General features: G+C 44.5%; 1 protein-coding gene across 1 annotated transcript in view; it reads left to right on the forward strand.

The window, feature by feature from the left end:
* Nucleotides 1–17,640, forward strand: part of gfra2b (GDNF family receptor alpha 2b) — a 148,107-nt gene that overhangs the window by 114,552 nt on the left and 15,915 nt on the right. Inside the window, exons 6-8 of the mRNA XM_026174688.2 lie at nucleotides 11,159–11,268; nucleotides 12,098–12,238; nucleotides 16,877–17,061. Of these exons, the coding sequence (XP_026030473.1) occupies nucleotides 11,159–11,268; nucleotides 12,098–12,238; nucleotides 16,877–17,061 (436 nt within the window). The remainder of the gene's footprint in view (nucleotides 1–11,158; nucleotides 11,269–12,097; nucleotides 12,239–16,876; nucleotides 17,062–17,640) is intronic.

Consider the following 17,640-nt stretch of genomic DNA (forward strand, 5'->3'; position numbering starts at 1 on the left):
GCGAGCGGACGGGCCTGGTGCGTGTACCGGCGTCCTCTGTGACCTACAGAAAAGAGGCAGCTATTTCCATCACGGCACCACCCCACCTCACTGACCGTGTAATGGAGCGCTGCCGCTGCTAGATTGGCTCGCTCGCCTTAAAGCAGCACTGAGCCGCCGCCTCCGTCGCTGCTGGTGGGTTTGGGGAAGCAGTTTAGTGCCATGCACCTCGGCAAATGAGTGTGTGTATGTGTTTGCATACGCCCCGCTGTCATTACAGCGAGCATTCTCAGTCTGATGGGGGTCACAAGGAATCTGATGCACATAAATCCTCACATTTGCCAGATGTGTCCCGGCGGAAAGCTCCAACAAGTCTATCACAAGTTAAGTTAGAAGTTATTAAAGGATCAGTTCACAGAATTTAGAAAAAGGAATTCTTCTGCTTTTAGACCCATAACAGCTCCAAATACTGAGGAGGACAGGAAGGAAACACACTGACATCATGAGCTAACTTACCCTCCCAATCATTTATGAACCTCCTTGCCCCAGTCTGTAGTTACTCGCCTTACAAATGGTAATGTCAGAGTAATGGCTCCTAATGAAATTTGAGTAGTGTTGGAGTTGCAGAGAACTGCACAGTTAATCATCAGCAGGAACTTTACAAAGACGGGACCTTTATTACTTTACCTTTAGTTACCTTAAGTGACTATTTCAGTTGTTATCACTATTAACTCAGTGGAAATGAGAGAAAGCAAGTATTCTTACAATCACACACATGAAAAAAAGGAGGTCAAACTTTTAGAAGGCTTTCATTATTTTAAAAAATTTAAGGAGAGAAGAAGAGAGGAAGAGGAAGAGGCTGCAGAGTTCGTCTGTCTGAGCTCTTCAGATTTCAGGTGAAGCTCAACTGTGTGAGAGGATGACTGATGTGGAGGACAAAGGACAGCGTGGATGACCTGCTCTGAGTCAAAGGTCCAATGGCGGTGCTTATGCTGGGTGGGATTATTTTGCACCATGAAGCAGAGCGAGTGTGTGAGTCATCAGAGCTGATGGGCTTTAACAGGACACAGAGACTAGGCAGCCAAGGCCATCGCTCTGCACGATTAGCCCTAGGGCTAGCATGGTGATTAACACGGGACCCAAAATGGATCCCTGTGGAACCCCACAACACTTTACCTCATATACGTCCTCAGATTCATGTGAAATAGACTCTGCTCAAAGCACCACACTGCTGTTCAGGTGCTCTATTCATCTAAATGAGTAGAAAGCAAAGTGATACTCATATACTCAAGCATTTATATAATATATATGGATTTATGATCCACTGTTACAGCTCAGTGTTACTGATGTGAGCATCCTGCTTGTTTTATAGTTATCTGATTTCAGTTACCCTCATGCTGCGGGGCTTTTCTCTGCACTTTCTCATGCACTAAATCTTTTTCTAATTATATCTACGTACGTGCAGCGCCCGGCGGTGTCGCATTCGTGTCCTGAGGTCTTTACAAGGGCAGGGACAGGAAACGTGCACACGAGAGCTCTCTGTTGGTCCTGGATTATTTCTGGATTTAGGAGCACGCTGCAGCTGGAAGGATTAAAGGGACAGTCCATCCTGCTGTCAGACATTTCTGATGTGAGCACTAATTGCGCTACTGATTGCTTCTGAACATGGAACCTGATGTTGAGCTTCACTACTCTGCATCCACAGACTTTTATTCAAGTTTTATATCCTCTCATCAGTGAACATGTGGGGGTTCTGCAGTGGTCCAGGGACCCTGAAGTATTCACACGTGTAATGTTGAGCTGCTGAAAGCTGAACTCGTTATAATGTCAGCAGTGATGGGTGTGATGATGCGATTGCAGTGCTCTTGATGGAGCGATGAGCTTCACTGCGTCTTGTTGTTGTGTGGAACTTTTATTCCTGTGTTTTCTCTGTGCTGATGAGTTGATGGGGTGGTTCTTTAAACAGGTGTGACTCCGCCGTGTTAACCTGTCTATTTTCCTTGGAGTGTCTGCACTTTAATTTTTCATGCACAATAAATCTCATAATCAGATCAAAAGTTTGTCGAGGCATGTGCACCAACAAGTACTCAAATCATAAATCATTTATTACACATGAGTGAATGAATGAACTCACTCGCAGGTTTCAAACTCCGTGCCTAACTCATGACGACATGTGGAGCATTTACACACCGTAGATGACTAATCATAATTAAATGGCCCATCACAAAATCTGCATTTCATATTCATCACCCATGGATTTGTGATCACTTCATGATCGCTTGCTTATGACATGTCACATTGATTATCCTCTAACTGATAACAAACAGTTCTGCACACAAAATCAGTCTGAGACATGGCTGAGTTAAAAACACTGAAAGGCTCCAATAACAGGATTAGCACAGCCAATCGAGGCGTCCCTGAACGAGAGGATTCAGGTTCAGCTGAGTTATAAAGTTAGCAGCAGCTTAGCAGTTTCATCTGAAGGTCATAAACTGTACTCCTTCTCCAGACGTTCCCAAGTCAGCAGAGCGACGTAATGTCCCGGTGCTGGTCACCCAGGCGCCATGCAGCCCAGCTGTCAAACCAGCCCAGCTGTGGTCGGCTGTTGATGTGAAGGAGCAATGGCTCTTCTCCTATGGACAGCCCTCACACTCCTTCAGTGGAAGCCCATTTCCACCTCAGTCACCGCCCACACCTCGGTACAGCAGGTGAGGGCAGAACATCCTTCACACTCTCCTCAGTCTTCACCCCAGCGCTCTGCTTCTCTGAACCCTGGCCTCAGACTTGGAGGTGCTGATTTTCACCCCGGCAAAAGTGCCGCAGTGGAGTCATTGCTTGGTAACACCCACAGAAACACATCAAACAGGCTGTGAGGCCCACCCGTCTGTCCATTATGGTGATGCAAACCAAGCACGTCTACAGGGGCTGCAGTCAGATTTCTTCTCCAGGTCCAGAAAACACAAGCAGACTGTCTGGAAAAACTCACACGCCCTCGAGGCTGCAAGGAGCTGGTTCAATGATCTGCACTGCTCCTCTTGGGTTCTTGAAGGATGGACCCACCTCACTGTAGAAGAGTGTGAGCCCCCTAAAGCTGAAATACACATTCTGTTCCCCCACTCACGAAAGCTTCTCCAGGTTTGAGGAAGTTTATTTCCACTGGTATCCTGTTTTTCTGCCACGCCACACAGTTCTGTTTAGTGAGCATTAATGTGCGCTGAGTATTCACATAGGTGTGTCTGTGTGTGTGTGTTTGTGCTTTGTTTATCCCCGTTAATGCAGACCTGATAATTGAATAACTCTTGAGGGATCTGTGAGTCTGTTACACCATGACTGACAAGTCAGGGTCAGAGTGGGAGGATAAGGGAACATACATTCTGCATGGACGGCTGATGGAAGCTCTTATAAATCACCATATACACTTTTAATGTGTGTTTGTCAGGATGTACAGCAGAGCTAATTGGATTCATTCGTTCCAGCAGGGCTTGAGTGTGTGTGTCTGTCACTGCGAATACATCGTGCTGCCTGACAGTCAGTAATGAGGGCATTTAGACTCACTCAGCCTCGCTGTAATTTCATTTTAATATTCTTCACCTTCACTTGCACACACACACCACCGCAGACACACATGCACACACAGACACAAACACACTGCACAGCGATAAATGAGAGCAGGAAAACAGACGATCTGATTTATCGGAGAAACACTAAATATTAATGTGTGAGTTTGTGTGCATGTGTGTGTGTGTGTAATAGTGTGTCCTGTGTGAATGTGTTATTTATTAGTTGGGAACAAGTGATGCATTCGTGCTCCGTGGGTATTTACAGTGTTGATGTTGTCATGTCTGCACACTCTCGATCCTGATTGGTTATATTTTGTGTTTGTGTCGTGACCTTAGCAAGGAAAAAACTCTGTGCTGAAAAGACTCTGAATTTCAACTTCACATTGAAATTCTCACTTTTTAATTTGAAATTTTCCATATAATTTTGTAAAATATAAAATGTTCTGCTCTAATTAAATTTACTCAACTGTTACACATTCAATTCTCACTGAGCACATTTTAATTAAAGATTAATTGTTTGAATAAATAAATAAATCTTTGATTTTATATACTTCAGTTGCATTGTACTCAAAAAATTGGCTTCATGTTCATGAAGTTGAAGTTGAAGAGAAAACCCTGCCTGTGGACACAGCCTGTAAAAATTCAATGTAATACAATAAAATGATCGAACACAAATCTGAACAGATGGTATGAAAGGCTAGCTACAAGTGCAGCTAAAGATATTGCAGGGCAGACGTGACTCATGAACACTTGCTGTCTAAAATTCTAATAAAAATATTAACGTTTATTAAAGAAAATATGGAAAAATATTTTAGCTAATGTTACAAATAAAAGTGTTATCTAAACAGAGGCTAATGAGTTGAAAATGGTCCCTTAATGGAATAAATCTCCACGAAGTGGAGCAGCAAACCGAGGCCTCGGTTGTCATCTGATGTAGATGGCTGAGTCCAGGACTTCTATGATGGCTGCTGCCTGGAGCGTCTGAGCGGTGGCTGTAAAGCCGGTACCTTTAAACCAAAATTCAAAGAGCGTGCTAAATGTAATGACCGTAAGAAGAAGTTCATACAAACATGTCTGAACACGAGACGATGGAAACACATCAAATCAAAGAAAGACTTGAACGCTCGGGAACTTCCTGCCGCTGTCACACGAACACCTCCGCGCGGTAACCTGCAGGCATGACTTTTTCAAACATATTTTTTCATGCATGCTGTTCCAGAGTCCTGGTATTACGAGGGTCTGAGTCTAATTCAGAGGAAACATCTTAGGTCAGGCAGCGTACAGTACATCTGCTCCATCTCTCTGCCGGTTGATGATTAGTGGAGATGAAACTTTAACGAGCCCTGCAGGGAGATGAGTGCTCGGCAGGATTTGATCAAGTGGTTTCTGAGGCAGCAGACTGCACTCCTCAGCTAAATCTGCCCCAACTCCTCTGCTGTCTTTGGCTCTGCCATCATCGCTCTCTGACCTTCATTTGTCACCATGCTAACTACTTCCTGCACGGGTAAAGCGCTTTGTTTCAGGGTAAAATACTCTGATTATTTTAGTGGTGGTGGATATGAGTCTGGATATGAACCCGTCAATGCCTTTACTGATGCCCTCAGGTTCCTGTCATCAGTCTTCTCAGGTTTCACAGAGTGGAGGAAAGAGTCTGAAACATCCGGTCTCAAAGATGAGTCAAAACCAAACCTGTGCCTGCTCAGTCTTTCTGTTCATGAGTAAAATATTAATTAAGAGATTAATAAGATGTTCAGTGTTTAAAGCCAGGTTTAAAATTTGATGTGAATCCACTTTTCTGGGTCATGGCTTCCATGCGTGTTGTATTAAGTTTGAAGAGCTGATTAATTTGACTGAGCATCCTAAACTTCAGCAAATATTCTGTCACAGTCTGGCTGAGGCAGACTGTATGTAGTAAGGAGTGGACTCAAAATGCAGACACGAATGAACTGATAGAAAAATACTAAGGCAAACAAGAGGAGACTAAATAAACAACCTAAAACTGACCCTGAAACTGATCAATAAAACAAAAATGTTCACAAGAAAACCTGGAACTCAAACAGTCCGAAACAAAAGGCCCACGAAAGGCACAGGAGCCCAGGAAACAGTTAATAAACATTTCAGGAGCTGACCCTGACTCCAGGTGAACAAAGGGGCTCTCCTGGGCCTCCAGCAGGAACAAAGGCAAGGCCAGCAGGTATGGAGACCTCCAGCAGAAGGGACGCTAACTGTAGCTGCATGGGGCACACAGCCGGCACAGGATGCAACGGCTGGGGCAGTGCAGTGCAAACAGTCTGTCCGGGATTTATTAATAATAATAATAATTATTATTATTATTATTGGATTGGATTTATATAGCGCTTTTCAAGGCACCCAAAGCGCTTTACAATGCCACTATTCATTCACTCTCACATTCACACACTGGTGGAGGCATGCTACGGTTGTAGCCACAGCTGCCCTGGGGCAGACTGACAGAAGCAAGGCTGCCATATCGCGCCATCGGCCCCTCTGGCCAACACCAGAGATGCAGTCCCCTGCTGGCTGAATGAGCTCACCGGAGCTTCCAGCAGAGGATGGAAGTGGCTGAAAAGATGGCTGAGCAACTGACTGAGCTGGTGACAGAGCTAATGGGTGAACTGGAAACAGAGCTGATGCCTGAGCTGAAGACTGAGCTGAAAACTGAGCAGGTAACAGAGCTGACAACAGCCAGGTCTCCTAAGCCTCCAGAACACGATTGTACCCGTGCATGTACGACCAAAGCCTCGTACATGCATGCACGTTTGTGACTGTGTGATGACAGAAGGAGGCATAAATGAAAGCCCTTCATAAAACCCAAAGCAAAAGGCACTATAGAGGTGCAGACCTACTTTTTAAGTTTTCACGTGAAGGTGAAGGTTTGAAGTCAGACAGATGGAGCTGATCCTCAGGTCACTCGAAGTAATTATTAGTAGGAAAACTGCAGGAAGGTCATGGGCTGATGGTGGTGATGTCCTTTAAAAACCAGCCTCGTGTGGTAAACCCTCTCCTCATGCATCCTTAAAACTAACAAAGAGCTCGACGGCAGTTGGCTCATGCCTCACATGGCATCTGCCACGACGAGGCAGCAAAGGGCGAAGGGGCAGGTGTGTGTGAGTGTGTGCGATGGTACGGTGTGTGTGTGAGTGATGGTACTTCTGTCTCTGGAATGAGCAGTTTGAAGGTTAGGTGAGGTTTGAGGGTGCAGACTCAGTTTAGCCGCAGGTCACTGGCAGGCTGGTTTAGGTCAGGATGGTCCTCTCATAAACACAGCTCTGGTTTCTCATGTGAGAGCAGGTGTGTGTGCTGGTATGTGCAGGCGATTCAAACACAAAGATCAGATTTAACAAAGACACAAAAATAAGCTTATAAACTAGTCTGAGTCTCAGTAAGGTCTCATGTTTGTGCAGTTACTCACAGACACACACTAACCAGTCCGCACCATCATCACCGATCTCTGCCTGTATTTCAGCATAAAGCTGTAATACAGGCTCCAAGCTTACTGAGGATTTATGCTTCAGCTGGAAATCTGCGCCATAACCAGCGGTGTAATCTGACCTTTCACTTTTTTAGAGATCTACAGCTACTGTCATTGGTCTGTTCAGCACCAACAGTTCCTCCTGTAACTCTATCAGTTAGAGAGAAACGGTCATCGTCTTAGCATAAAGAAAAATAATCATAATCATCAACAGAAGGACTCACAGATGTCAGCAGTTTCCTGGAGAGTATAACGTCCCCGCATAGTTTCTATGAGCTGGACTGGCCGGGACACGAGCACATGGGACTCAAAATACAGAAATACAGCAACATCATCACACACTCACAGAGACAGGCCTGCAGTGGATGGACGGATGAAGCACTGCATTCCTGTGAGTTTTATTTTTTTGGTCCAGCCTCCACCAAGTTCTGGAGGGTCTGGTTCTGCTGAGGCCCGGGAACTTGTGAAGTTTAGCAGCAGGTCTGAGAAAGCTGAGATCACTTGACCTTCATCAGTGACAGCCTTCCTTGGAGATGCTTAGAGGATGTGTTCAAGTGAGTGAGTTTTGTCATAATGTGCCTGTGTAAACACACACGCACACACAGACACGCAGACCCACACACAGACACACACTCAGTGGCCTCTGTTTGAAAGTCACTCTGCAGTCGGCCTGTCACACCCGATCACTCTCTACAGCCACCACACAGTCATGTCTTCCGTGTCACGCTCTCGTGTCCTCTCTGAGGACATGATGCAGTCCTGCGATGGCAGCCAGCTAAAGCTCGGCGTAAACACAAAGCCCATCACGCTGTCTCAAACAGCGACAAGATCACACGTCTCCGTCACCACACGCCACCTTTCACCTCACCTGTCTGTCAAAAATTTTCAAGAGAGAAGAAGAAGAGCGACGTTAAAGAGACGAAGCAGGTGAGAGGCTTTAAGAGGAGAGCGAGACAAAGGAAACCAAGAGGAGAGACGGGATGTGAAACACAAAAGTAGGACAGGCAGTAGATTAAGCTCAGCAGCTTTACTCTTATTGCCTGTGACAGTTTCTTGTGCATTAACATATGCATGATGTAGTGGATACTGCAGGACATGCACGCAGGAACAGCAGATAATCTCCCAAACTACTGCATGAATCAGGCGGATATTTCCACAAGGATTTTCAGCTCTCAGGAGAGTTTGCTGGGCATCTGTTCGATCTGTTTTTAACAATGTTTGCATTTCTGAAGGACTTTACACTTCGACAGTGCAAATAACGGCAGTCTGAGTGCTACATACCCACTTTATACTCCATTCACAGCACTTAAACAGCATTAACACAGGCGTTGTGTTGAAATCTCTCTGCTCAGTGGATAAACTGGGCATGGCGTGAATGATTTGAACTGGTTGACTGGGAAATGTCTGTGTTTTTACCTCAAGAAGAACTAAATCCAGAAGAGCAGACTCTTTGAAACAGGACTCTATCCTCTCCCTGTTATCAGAAAATACTGGAAGCATATCAGCAGATTAATCTGTCATCGAAATAAAGTAAATTATGTCCTTACAAGCTGTTTTGGTTACCTTCCCAGTGACAAATCATCAGACCCCTATAGCACCTCAGCCGGGTGGTGGGAACACTGCAGGGCAGGCTCTTTCAGGCAGAGTCTCAGCCATAAGCCCATCTGTCTGGGGAGACCCTCTGCCTTTGTTCGATTCACAGTCTGGTCCAGTTTTCCTGATGGTGGCATTATCAGATGATCCAAACAAAAGAAATAAAGCTTCCTTCAAAGCTGTCTGTGCTCGGCCTGAGAGGCAGGCTCCTCCACATCGAAAGGAGTCAGCCGAGGTGGCTCATCACCTATCCAAACAGCGGGATGGGATCCTGGAACAGACCGAGGACAAAACAGATAGAATGTGTTCTCCACCTGATTGGTTAAACCCATGGGCTAGTCTGTCCACATGTCAGCTGCTAAATGGTTCCTGTCTACATCCGGCCATTTTAAAAAGCCTGCTCCCAGCAGCAGTGTTTTGGTCCTGTCCCTGATCTCCAAACCTCTGATAATTCAATGTTTTACATGGAGAAACAGTAGCTCTGCTCCCTGCTCGTTACCTAAATTGTGTAGTTTAAATGGCTGCTCTCTCACCGCGGTTGTTTTCCCCTGTGTTCAGTCAGTTATGGAGTTTGGTGTCATGTAGGGATGCATGTTTAATGCATCTTTGGTGTGCCGCCCTTCCTCTTGACTAAACATGTGTTGATAAACTGCACCTTTAACTGAGAATTACTGGTTGGTTTGTGGGCGAGGCCGTGGACTGTGGTTTAACATTAATTTGGCCCTCATAAATAGCAGGAAGTGGATGCATGCATGGACAGTGACATCACTTACTGCAAAGAGTCCATCAGAGTCTGGCCCTTCTCTCTCTTTCTTCAGTCAGGTCTGAATTTTTTACACATGCACAAAAGCTGACTCATCAGTTTGTTTTGAGGGCCGAACCGGACTCAGCGTGAGGTCCAGACTGCAAGGCAATGAGAGGCAAGCCCATGAAGCTTATTAAACACAGTTTGTTCATCTCTCATAAGCAGCCAACTGTGGCACTGCCGTCGCCCATCTTTCATGAGGGGAGGATATTTTTCCCCCAGTGTCTCATTAGCATCCACGCTGCTGCCAAAACAACCCGTCTTCTTTCCAAAGAGTCCAAATCAGCCACTTTTTGTCTTTGGAAATTTTGGTGTGAAAGACTTCAAACATAATCTGTTGGATTTACTTCCACTCGTCTGTGAGTGTGGGACAGGTCTGTATGATAAATGTAGAGAGGAAAAACTGTCCCCTTCACATCTGCGAGAGTCGGCTCCCATTCATTTCCATTTCTGTAGCTGTTACAGCGTATGATGCCATCTGTGAATCATTTTCAGCTAAATAAAATTGCTCTTTTCTTACTTTCTTTATGTTAGTCACTCTGTAAATCCATCTGTTTTAAAAGTTTGCTGATCTGAGCGAGATGCAGGGTGAAGCTCAGCGATAATCAGGGCGTGTCCTCAGCATCGAAACTGTTACACAGAGCTGAACGTCATGTTTCCCACACGCCTCCATTGTTGGCGCTTTGACTGGGGCTTTGACGTCACCTCGCCACACTCTTTTCTTCTTCTGTGGTTTAATGACACCTGCTAAATCACCTCCACCAGCTGTTGTGCTCCATCAACCGATGATAAATCCCATAAAAAAAAAAGTCAACCCCAGAGGTTGTTTGTGCAGCTGCTGCTTATTACAGTCCATTGTTAGGCTTAATTACTAAGGACCACTCAGTGTCATGTGACCATCAGTCCTTCCTGCAAAACCCCCCAAAATGACACGTGTTTGCTTTCAATGTTCACGGGAATGATTCTGCAGACGTGACGAGCAGCATGCAGGATTTAAAAACACACTCTCATTGAACCACCCACAGCATTACACTGCCTGTCCCTTGTGCCTGTTCAGCTGGGGCACACCAGGAGGCGCTCGATGGAGTGAATAGAACAAAATGTTATTTCCAGCTGATTGTACACAAAAGTCTGTTTCATTTTTGCTTCCATAAGTCCAGCATGAAGGAAAACTACTCTTCTGTCCTTTAGTTTTTCTCACAGCGATTGCCATAAAATGCTAGCACTCTGCTAATGTGTGCTGATTAGCTGGTTCAGGATTTAGGGCAGGTCTTCCTCCCTCAATGGTGTCCGTTTCGAAGCGATGACTCTAGCAGATGTTAGCAGCGTCGTTAAAGCCCAGCAGAAGCTACCATGTGTGTAGAAGCAGCAGCTGATTGTGGTGGTTGAAGGTGATGCTAACAGGGGGCTGCTGCTTGCTTTACACCCCAATTCAAGATGGGGGACGCCGTTTCCGTAAACTGACAGAAAGGTCTTTCATGAACATCTAAAAATAGAAGTGTTTCGATTGTCTCAAGCCCTTTGGGGGAGGTTTATTCTCCAGAGGCAAAGAACCCCATTCACTCTAGGCAAGCTTGACAGCACCCCCCCCCCCGACACACACACACACACACACACACACACACACACACACACACACACACACACACACACACACACACACAGCTGGTAGCTGTTGGCCAAATTACATCATGTTACTGATGTTTTTTGTTGTGTTGCTTCCTGTTGCAGGTCTCGGCTCGCTGATTTCCACATGAACTGCCAGGTGACACCACACACCGTCACCACCTGCCCTCACGATAACTACCACGGCTGCCTCATGTCCTATGTCGGCCTCATTGGTAAGTCTAGCCTAAACTCGGCTAACCTTCTGATGTGTACATCATCAGTGGTGATGGCCCCAACCCTAACCCAAATACTGGAAACAGAATTAAAGTGTTTGATGGAGTCGGTTAGACTGTCGTTACAATACTGCTTGCCTTTTATCACAGTTTGGGTCACACATGCTGAAAACTGACATCTGAATGACTTCATTAGTACGGTGGCCCTGAGAGGCCAAACGGACTGCAACTTAAGAAAACACCAGCAATAAGAAAAACGCTGCAAAAGCACACAAAACACAACGGAAATAGGAAAAAACAAAACAGAAATAGGAAGAACAAAAACAGAAATAGGAAAAAACAGATTTCCAAAAGCACAAGGGAAGTGCGTTTTACTAATTGCTGGTGTTTTCTTAAGTTGCAGTCTGTTTGGCCTCTCAGGGCCACCGTAGATTAGTAATTAATTCTGCTTTCTCAAAATATCTTCCTGTTTATAGTAGAACCTGACCTAACCTGTGACAGGTGTTTGGTACAGAGATCCTCCAGCACAGAGTTAGTTGTTTAGATCTAATGAGTTCAGGTAACTGTGCCTTCCTCTAACTTTACCACATGACCTGTTTAGTGAAGCCAGCCTGTTCGTTTCTGGCTGTGATCAGCAGCCACTTGACCGTTATTTAAATCTTTCAGTTGAGAATTAAGAGCAGAGAAACATTCTACTGGTGACTCATTTCTTCTCTGGAAATCTTTCAATGATTCAATTCCCAATTTGCAAAAATCCTCTTTACCTTTCTTCCCGGCTAATCTCCACCCTAATTCTTATTCCTCTCCTCCTCCCCCCTCCCTGCCTCAGGCTCGGATGTAACGCCAAACTACAGCGACAGCAGCCCATCCAACATCACTATGAGCCTGTGGTGCACCTGCAGGGGCACCGGCCACCAGGAGCACGAGTGTGAAGCTTTCCACCGCGATTTCACACACAACACCTGCCTCAGTGAGTGCTGCATGCCTGATCAGGAGAGTCGGAGCTGTAAAGTGCTGATCCTCTCCAGTTAGTCTGGAGAATATTTACCTAAATAATCCAGAAAACAAAATTATTAATCAAACAGGTTATAAGCCAATCAGCCTTCACACTGCTGTAACAACATGTGAACATACCTGCAGGTAGTTTTATGCCATGTTTTCTGTTTGTTGTCTGATGGATTCAGTCATTTATGGATCTGAGTTTATGAAGCTGCTGCTAACAGAAATGTATCTTACCCCTTTATACTGAAAGGGTGGAAATTCATGGAAATTCAAAATTTCAGCTCTATCATATTACAGAACTCAGAACAGAATTTTTCATTTCTATGTTGCTTATCAATGATGTTGCCTGTTTAGGTTATGCATTTTCCAAAAACTGTTAATTGATTATTCCATAAAAGGAGAGTGATTTGGGCACTATAATTTAGTTTACAAATATGAAGCATAGAAAAGCAGAAAATATTCACACTGAATAATTTCTTATTTTTAAATGTCTTAATTATTGATTGTAGAAATTATTACATTTACAAGTAGGCTTCATTTTGGGAAACCATTAAATGGTTCATAAATAATGAGACTTTCAGACTTTAATGTAGAAATGTTATCAAACTCTAACCCAAGCTGTGCAGAGGTGTGGAACTGCAGTATGAGGTTAAATCAATGAATAAAATCATGATACATGTTACTGTTAAATGTGTCGTCTCAGCACATGAAATGCTGAAAACGTTGGCATGGTTAAAGAAACAGAGGTGTGAGTGAGGCGGATAATTGAGGGGAAAGGTTAGTGGAGGAGGAAAAACAGAGAAGTACGAGCCGATGTATTGAAGATCCCCAGATACCTTCTTTAAATAACACTGACCCAGCTCCAACATCACCGCTGCGCCTCCTCCATCACACATCCGCTCCTCCTCCTCCTGTGGATGCAAACATACATATCCATGTGCTGCAGGCAGCGAAGAACACAACCATGCCGTTACATTGAACTTCATGCATTCATGTATATGTGAAAGTCAGTCAGTTAATGAAGGATGAAGCCTGTTTATGATGTACATGTCTCCAAATGTTCAAACCCAAAAGTACTCAGATTACTGGACTGTGCTCTGATCAGGCTCAAAACTGTGAGCTCTGTCAGGTGACGGGAATAACACTGATTATCTCTTCATCACGGCTCCTGTTAGTGTGCGGGAGTTATCATGGATCAGGTGAACTTCGGACCCACATTCCAATCCATGGAGGTCCACCTCCCAGGTTACGGCCTGAAAGCACCTGCATGTTGGTGCAGATACCTGAGCACAGCGTCAGGGCTCGAGTACCCTCTCCATGATCTCCCGGTCTGTCAGAAGACGCGGCGGCACGTTAACGTTTAACAGGGGCGGAGAATGCTCTCTGCAGTCGAGGTGTAGTCAGACCTGGACAAACACGTTTTGTGTTCAGATGCAAGAATAACCTTCAGTTATCTGAACGTGATTTGCTGCACTGAGGCAGCAGCAACCTCTGCCTTGTGTTGAGTGGGTTGCATTGCACCACTGTGTTCATTAATCATTCTCCAAACAGACCACCATGGATCCTACCAACAGACTCCACAGACCAGTGTGTTGGGCTTAAAAAGTTGTTGGTGTATCTCTGTGCTGGTCTCAGTATGAATTCCCATAAACACACACAGTTCTGTGGTGTAAATACTAACTTGTATATTCTTTATTCTGTATTCAGCCCTCGTGAAAATGGTCGATAGTCATTCGTCTTCAGTTTGTTAGGTTATATTTTCATCTCCAAGGCCAGTGGATCCCCAGAATGTAAAAAAGACCAGAAAAAACACTCAAAGCCATAAAAGAAGGTTAAAATTTGATTTTCAATGTGCATTATTCATATGTATAAACCAGGATTCCTGCAATCCATAAAAGGTCTTTAATTAATTAAACCAAAAATGACATAACTGGGGTTAAATCAATCTTTTAAAAGTCTTTGCAGTGAAAGAAAACACCTGTGTCTCCAACCCTGTGTCTGTTTGTTTCTTTAGTTTTATAGTTGTCATGCTGGCCTTGAATTTCATCATGAGTTGCATTTTTAACCCTTAAAAGTCTTACATCGAATCTGAATCTGGTCTGAAGCCATAGCGTCACTTATTACTGTGAAGGTTTTTCAGGTTCAGTACTCAAAAATCCCATTATTCAGTGCAGTAAACATCAAAGTATTTGGACTCCTTCAAATGAAGAAACAGCAGATAATAACCAAGTGATCCCAAATCATCCTCAGGGGATCCTGGGTGGACACAGAGTTAACAGTTCACCCAAAACTGTAAATGTTAGCTCAACAAAATTCCCCATCCTCCATCAACCATGGGTATCTGCATTAAATGCCATGGCTGTCCTTCTAATTGATGGTGAGATACTGAGGTATTTGGAGGAGGCTGTGAATGAAGGAGAGGTGGAGTGAGTCAACATCTAACTGGTAGACAGATGACTTTATTCGAGGCTGCTCCGCCTCAGTATCCCCCAGTATGCCCCAGTATCTGGCTAAACTGTACCCATACCAAATACCAGGTTAACAATGACCACCTCGGCCTCTGTTAGCTAACAGGTTGCTGGTGGAAACTGTGCTCCTGTTGGCCATAGAGCAGAGGGGGAAGGCATATTAGAAGGCAGTGAGAGAGAAGGAAAGGCGGGAGTGAGGAGGTGAGAGTAGGGATGCTAAATGTGGGACTACGATGGTAAACAGAGAGAAAAGACCTCAGAGAACGCCCATGGATGTTGTAAAGGAGGACATTCGGAAGGTTGGTGTAACAGAGAAGGATGGTGGGATAGATGGAGGCAGATGATCCATTGTGGCGACCCTTAAATGAATCAGCTGGAAGAAGAAGATCTTCTGCAGACTTTCACAAAGCAGCAGCAACATAATCAACATAATCATAATCTTCTCCCAGTCACCACACCTGTGTCTATGTTTGCCTGACGTCTGCAGACAGTAGAGGTGATAAGCTAAGAGTGTAGCATGACCATAAATGATTGCAGAATCTGCAAAGACTCTCACAATATGCTCAGATGAAACAATGGCACAAAGATGGCACACACTGGAAACACTACACATCCTCCAGTGTGACACAAATCCAATGACTTTTGTTTCTGTTGATAAAAAGTTATTTCAGCTATTTAGATTTGTAGTTCTTCGAACTGAGCATTAGATTAGATAGCAGGAAGAAACGGGTTCATTGGTTATGAATATGACTTTAGGTAAGTATTATATATAATATAGCAAAGGTTTCCAGACACCCAGGTGACCAGCTGAATTAGGTCACTTCAGGCTAGACTTGGGCACACTTGGGCTGGATTCTGACAGGTGTGCCTCAGTAATAATTGTCTAAGGAGCTTGGAAAGAAAAGCGTCTGGACTTCTTTAAGTTGCTTGAAGACGTTTCACCTCTCATCCGAGAAGCTTCTTCAGTTCTAGGGTCAAATGGTGGAGAGTCCCAGATTTAAACCCCGTGGGAGTTTCCCCCCAAAGAGGGACAAAAGGACCCCCTGATGATCCTCTACCTAATCACATGAGCCAAGGTGTGAAAACTGGTGTGGGTCACAGTTGGTGTCGTAAGCCACCGCCTCTGTTCAAAGATGGTCGCTCACAGTGGACATAAATTTATTTATTTATTTAGGACAGTGCATGTTAATGAACATAAATGTAAAAAAAATTACATGAATGTAAACATACCAGATTATAGCTACATTGGAGAGACCAAACAGCCACTTCACAAGCGCATGGCACAACATAGAAGAGCCACCACCGACAGGACAAGACTCAGCAGTCCATCTGCATCTAAATGACAAAGGTCACTCTTTCGAGGATGCCAATGTTCACATTTTGGACAGATGGTTTGAAAGAGGAGTGAAAGAAGCCATCTATGTCCACTGTGAGCGACCATCTTTGAACAGAGGTGGTGGCCTACGACACCAACTGTCTGCCATCTATAATCCAGTTTTGAGATCCCTTCCCAGACGCCTTAACGCCCACTCACATCCTGGGCCATCTGACCTCAGGAAATCACATGATAGGGTGGGGCCAGGTTTCACAATGAGCTCACCCAAAACCCTGGCTGATTGTGACCCACACCAGTTTTCACACCTTGGCTCATGTGATTAGGTAGAGGATCATCAGGGGGTTCTTTTGTCCCTCTTTGGGGGGAAACTCCCACAGGGTTTAAATCTGGGACTCTCCACCATGTGACCCTAGAACTGAAGAAGCTTCTCGGATGAGAGGTGAAACATCTTCAAGCAACTTAAAGAAGTCCAGACACTTTTCTCTCCAAGCTCCTTAGACTACGATGACCTGGTTGACTTAGAACATTCACAGACATACTCGCTAATAATTACCAGTTTGATTGAGCTTGGAGGGTTTGGCTTGTTTTGGGGGGAATTTAGGACCCAACAGTGAACCATGTGTGCTGATCTAAATTTAGGATACAGACCAGCGTCAGATTCTTGTTACCTACCTGGAGGAAGGCCAGGTGGCAGCTGCCTCTTGATGAGAAAACAGTAATTGGTTGTCAGGTCAGTGTGGTTCTCAGCAGGTGTAGAAAGTTCTCGCTCTTTCTCTGACCGCCCGTCTCTATCTCCACACAGAAAATGCCATCCAGTCGTTTGGTTACAGCTCGGAGGGAGGGACTCTTTTCGTAACCGAGCCGTCATCCACTTTCCTGCCCCCTGCCGGGCCTCCAGTCATCGCCAAACCTGCTCCCTCTCTGCACGGAAATGCAATCAAACCCCTGGACAGTGCTTGTATGTTTTCCACTTGTGCGAACCTGCAGGTGAGTTTGGATTAGGCCTTAGTAATCGAGTATTCTAGTGATTATTTCATTGATTAATCAAGCAATTGGATAAGAAGTACTTTTGTCTTATTGTTGAGCAATAATAAAAACAGGAGGCAGAAAGAGTTGTGACGGCATTTTATCTCCTGGATGAGGTGGATTTGCTGTGTGTTTATGTTTATGAGTTTTTGTGCGCGTGTGTCTGCATGTTTTACTATGCACGAGAGTGAGTGAGATTGTATCTGTAAGCCTTTAAAGAAAAGGCTTACAAATAAAATGTGGTGGCTGCGATGAAGAGAAATGTATCAGCATTGTGAAGTGTGTGCTGTGCCTTTCTGTGCTGCTGAAAACAAGATGTTATTATGGTGTAGACCTTAATTAATATTAATAATAATTCACTGTCCAACCTAACAATCCTCAGTTTTATTGGCCCATGTACATTTTTAATGGTCTTGCATTTATATATTTTTACATTTTTTAAAATATTTATATTTTGAAATATTAATACAATACTAGTACACCCAATGTCCCTCTTTAGACTCACCCCTGCTTGCTGCAGGTATCAATTCCATGTAAAAT

The sequence above is a fragment of the Astatotilapia calliptera genome, chromosome 7 (assembly GCF_964374335.1).
Source record: "Astatotilapia calliptera chromosome 7, fAstCal68.1, whole genome shotgun sequence".
NCBI lineage: Eukaryota > Metazoa > Chordata > Actinopteri > Cichliformes > Cichlidae > Astatotilapia > Astatotilapia calliptera.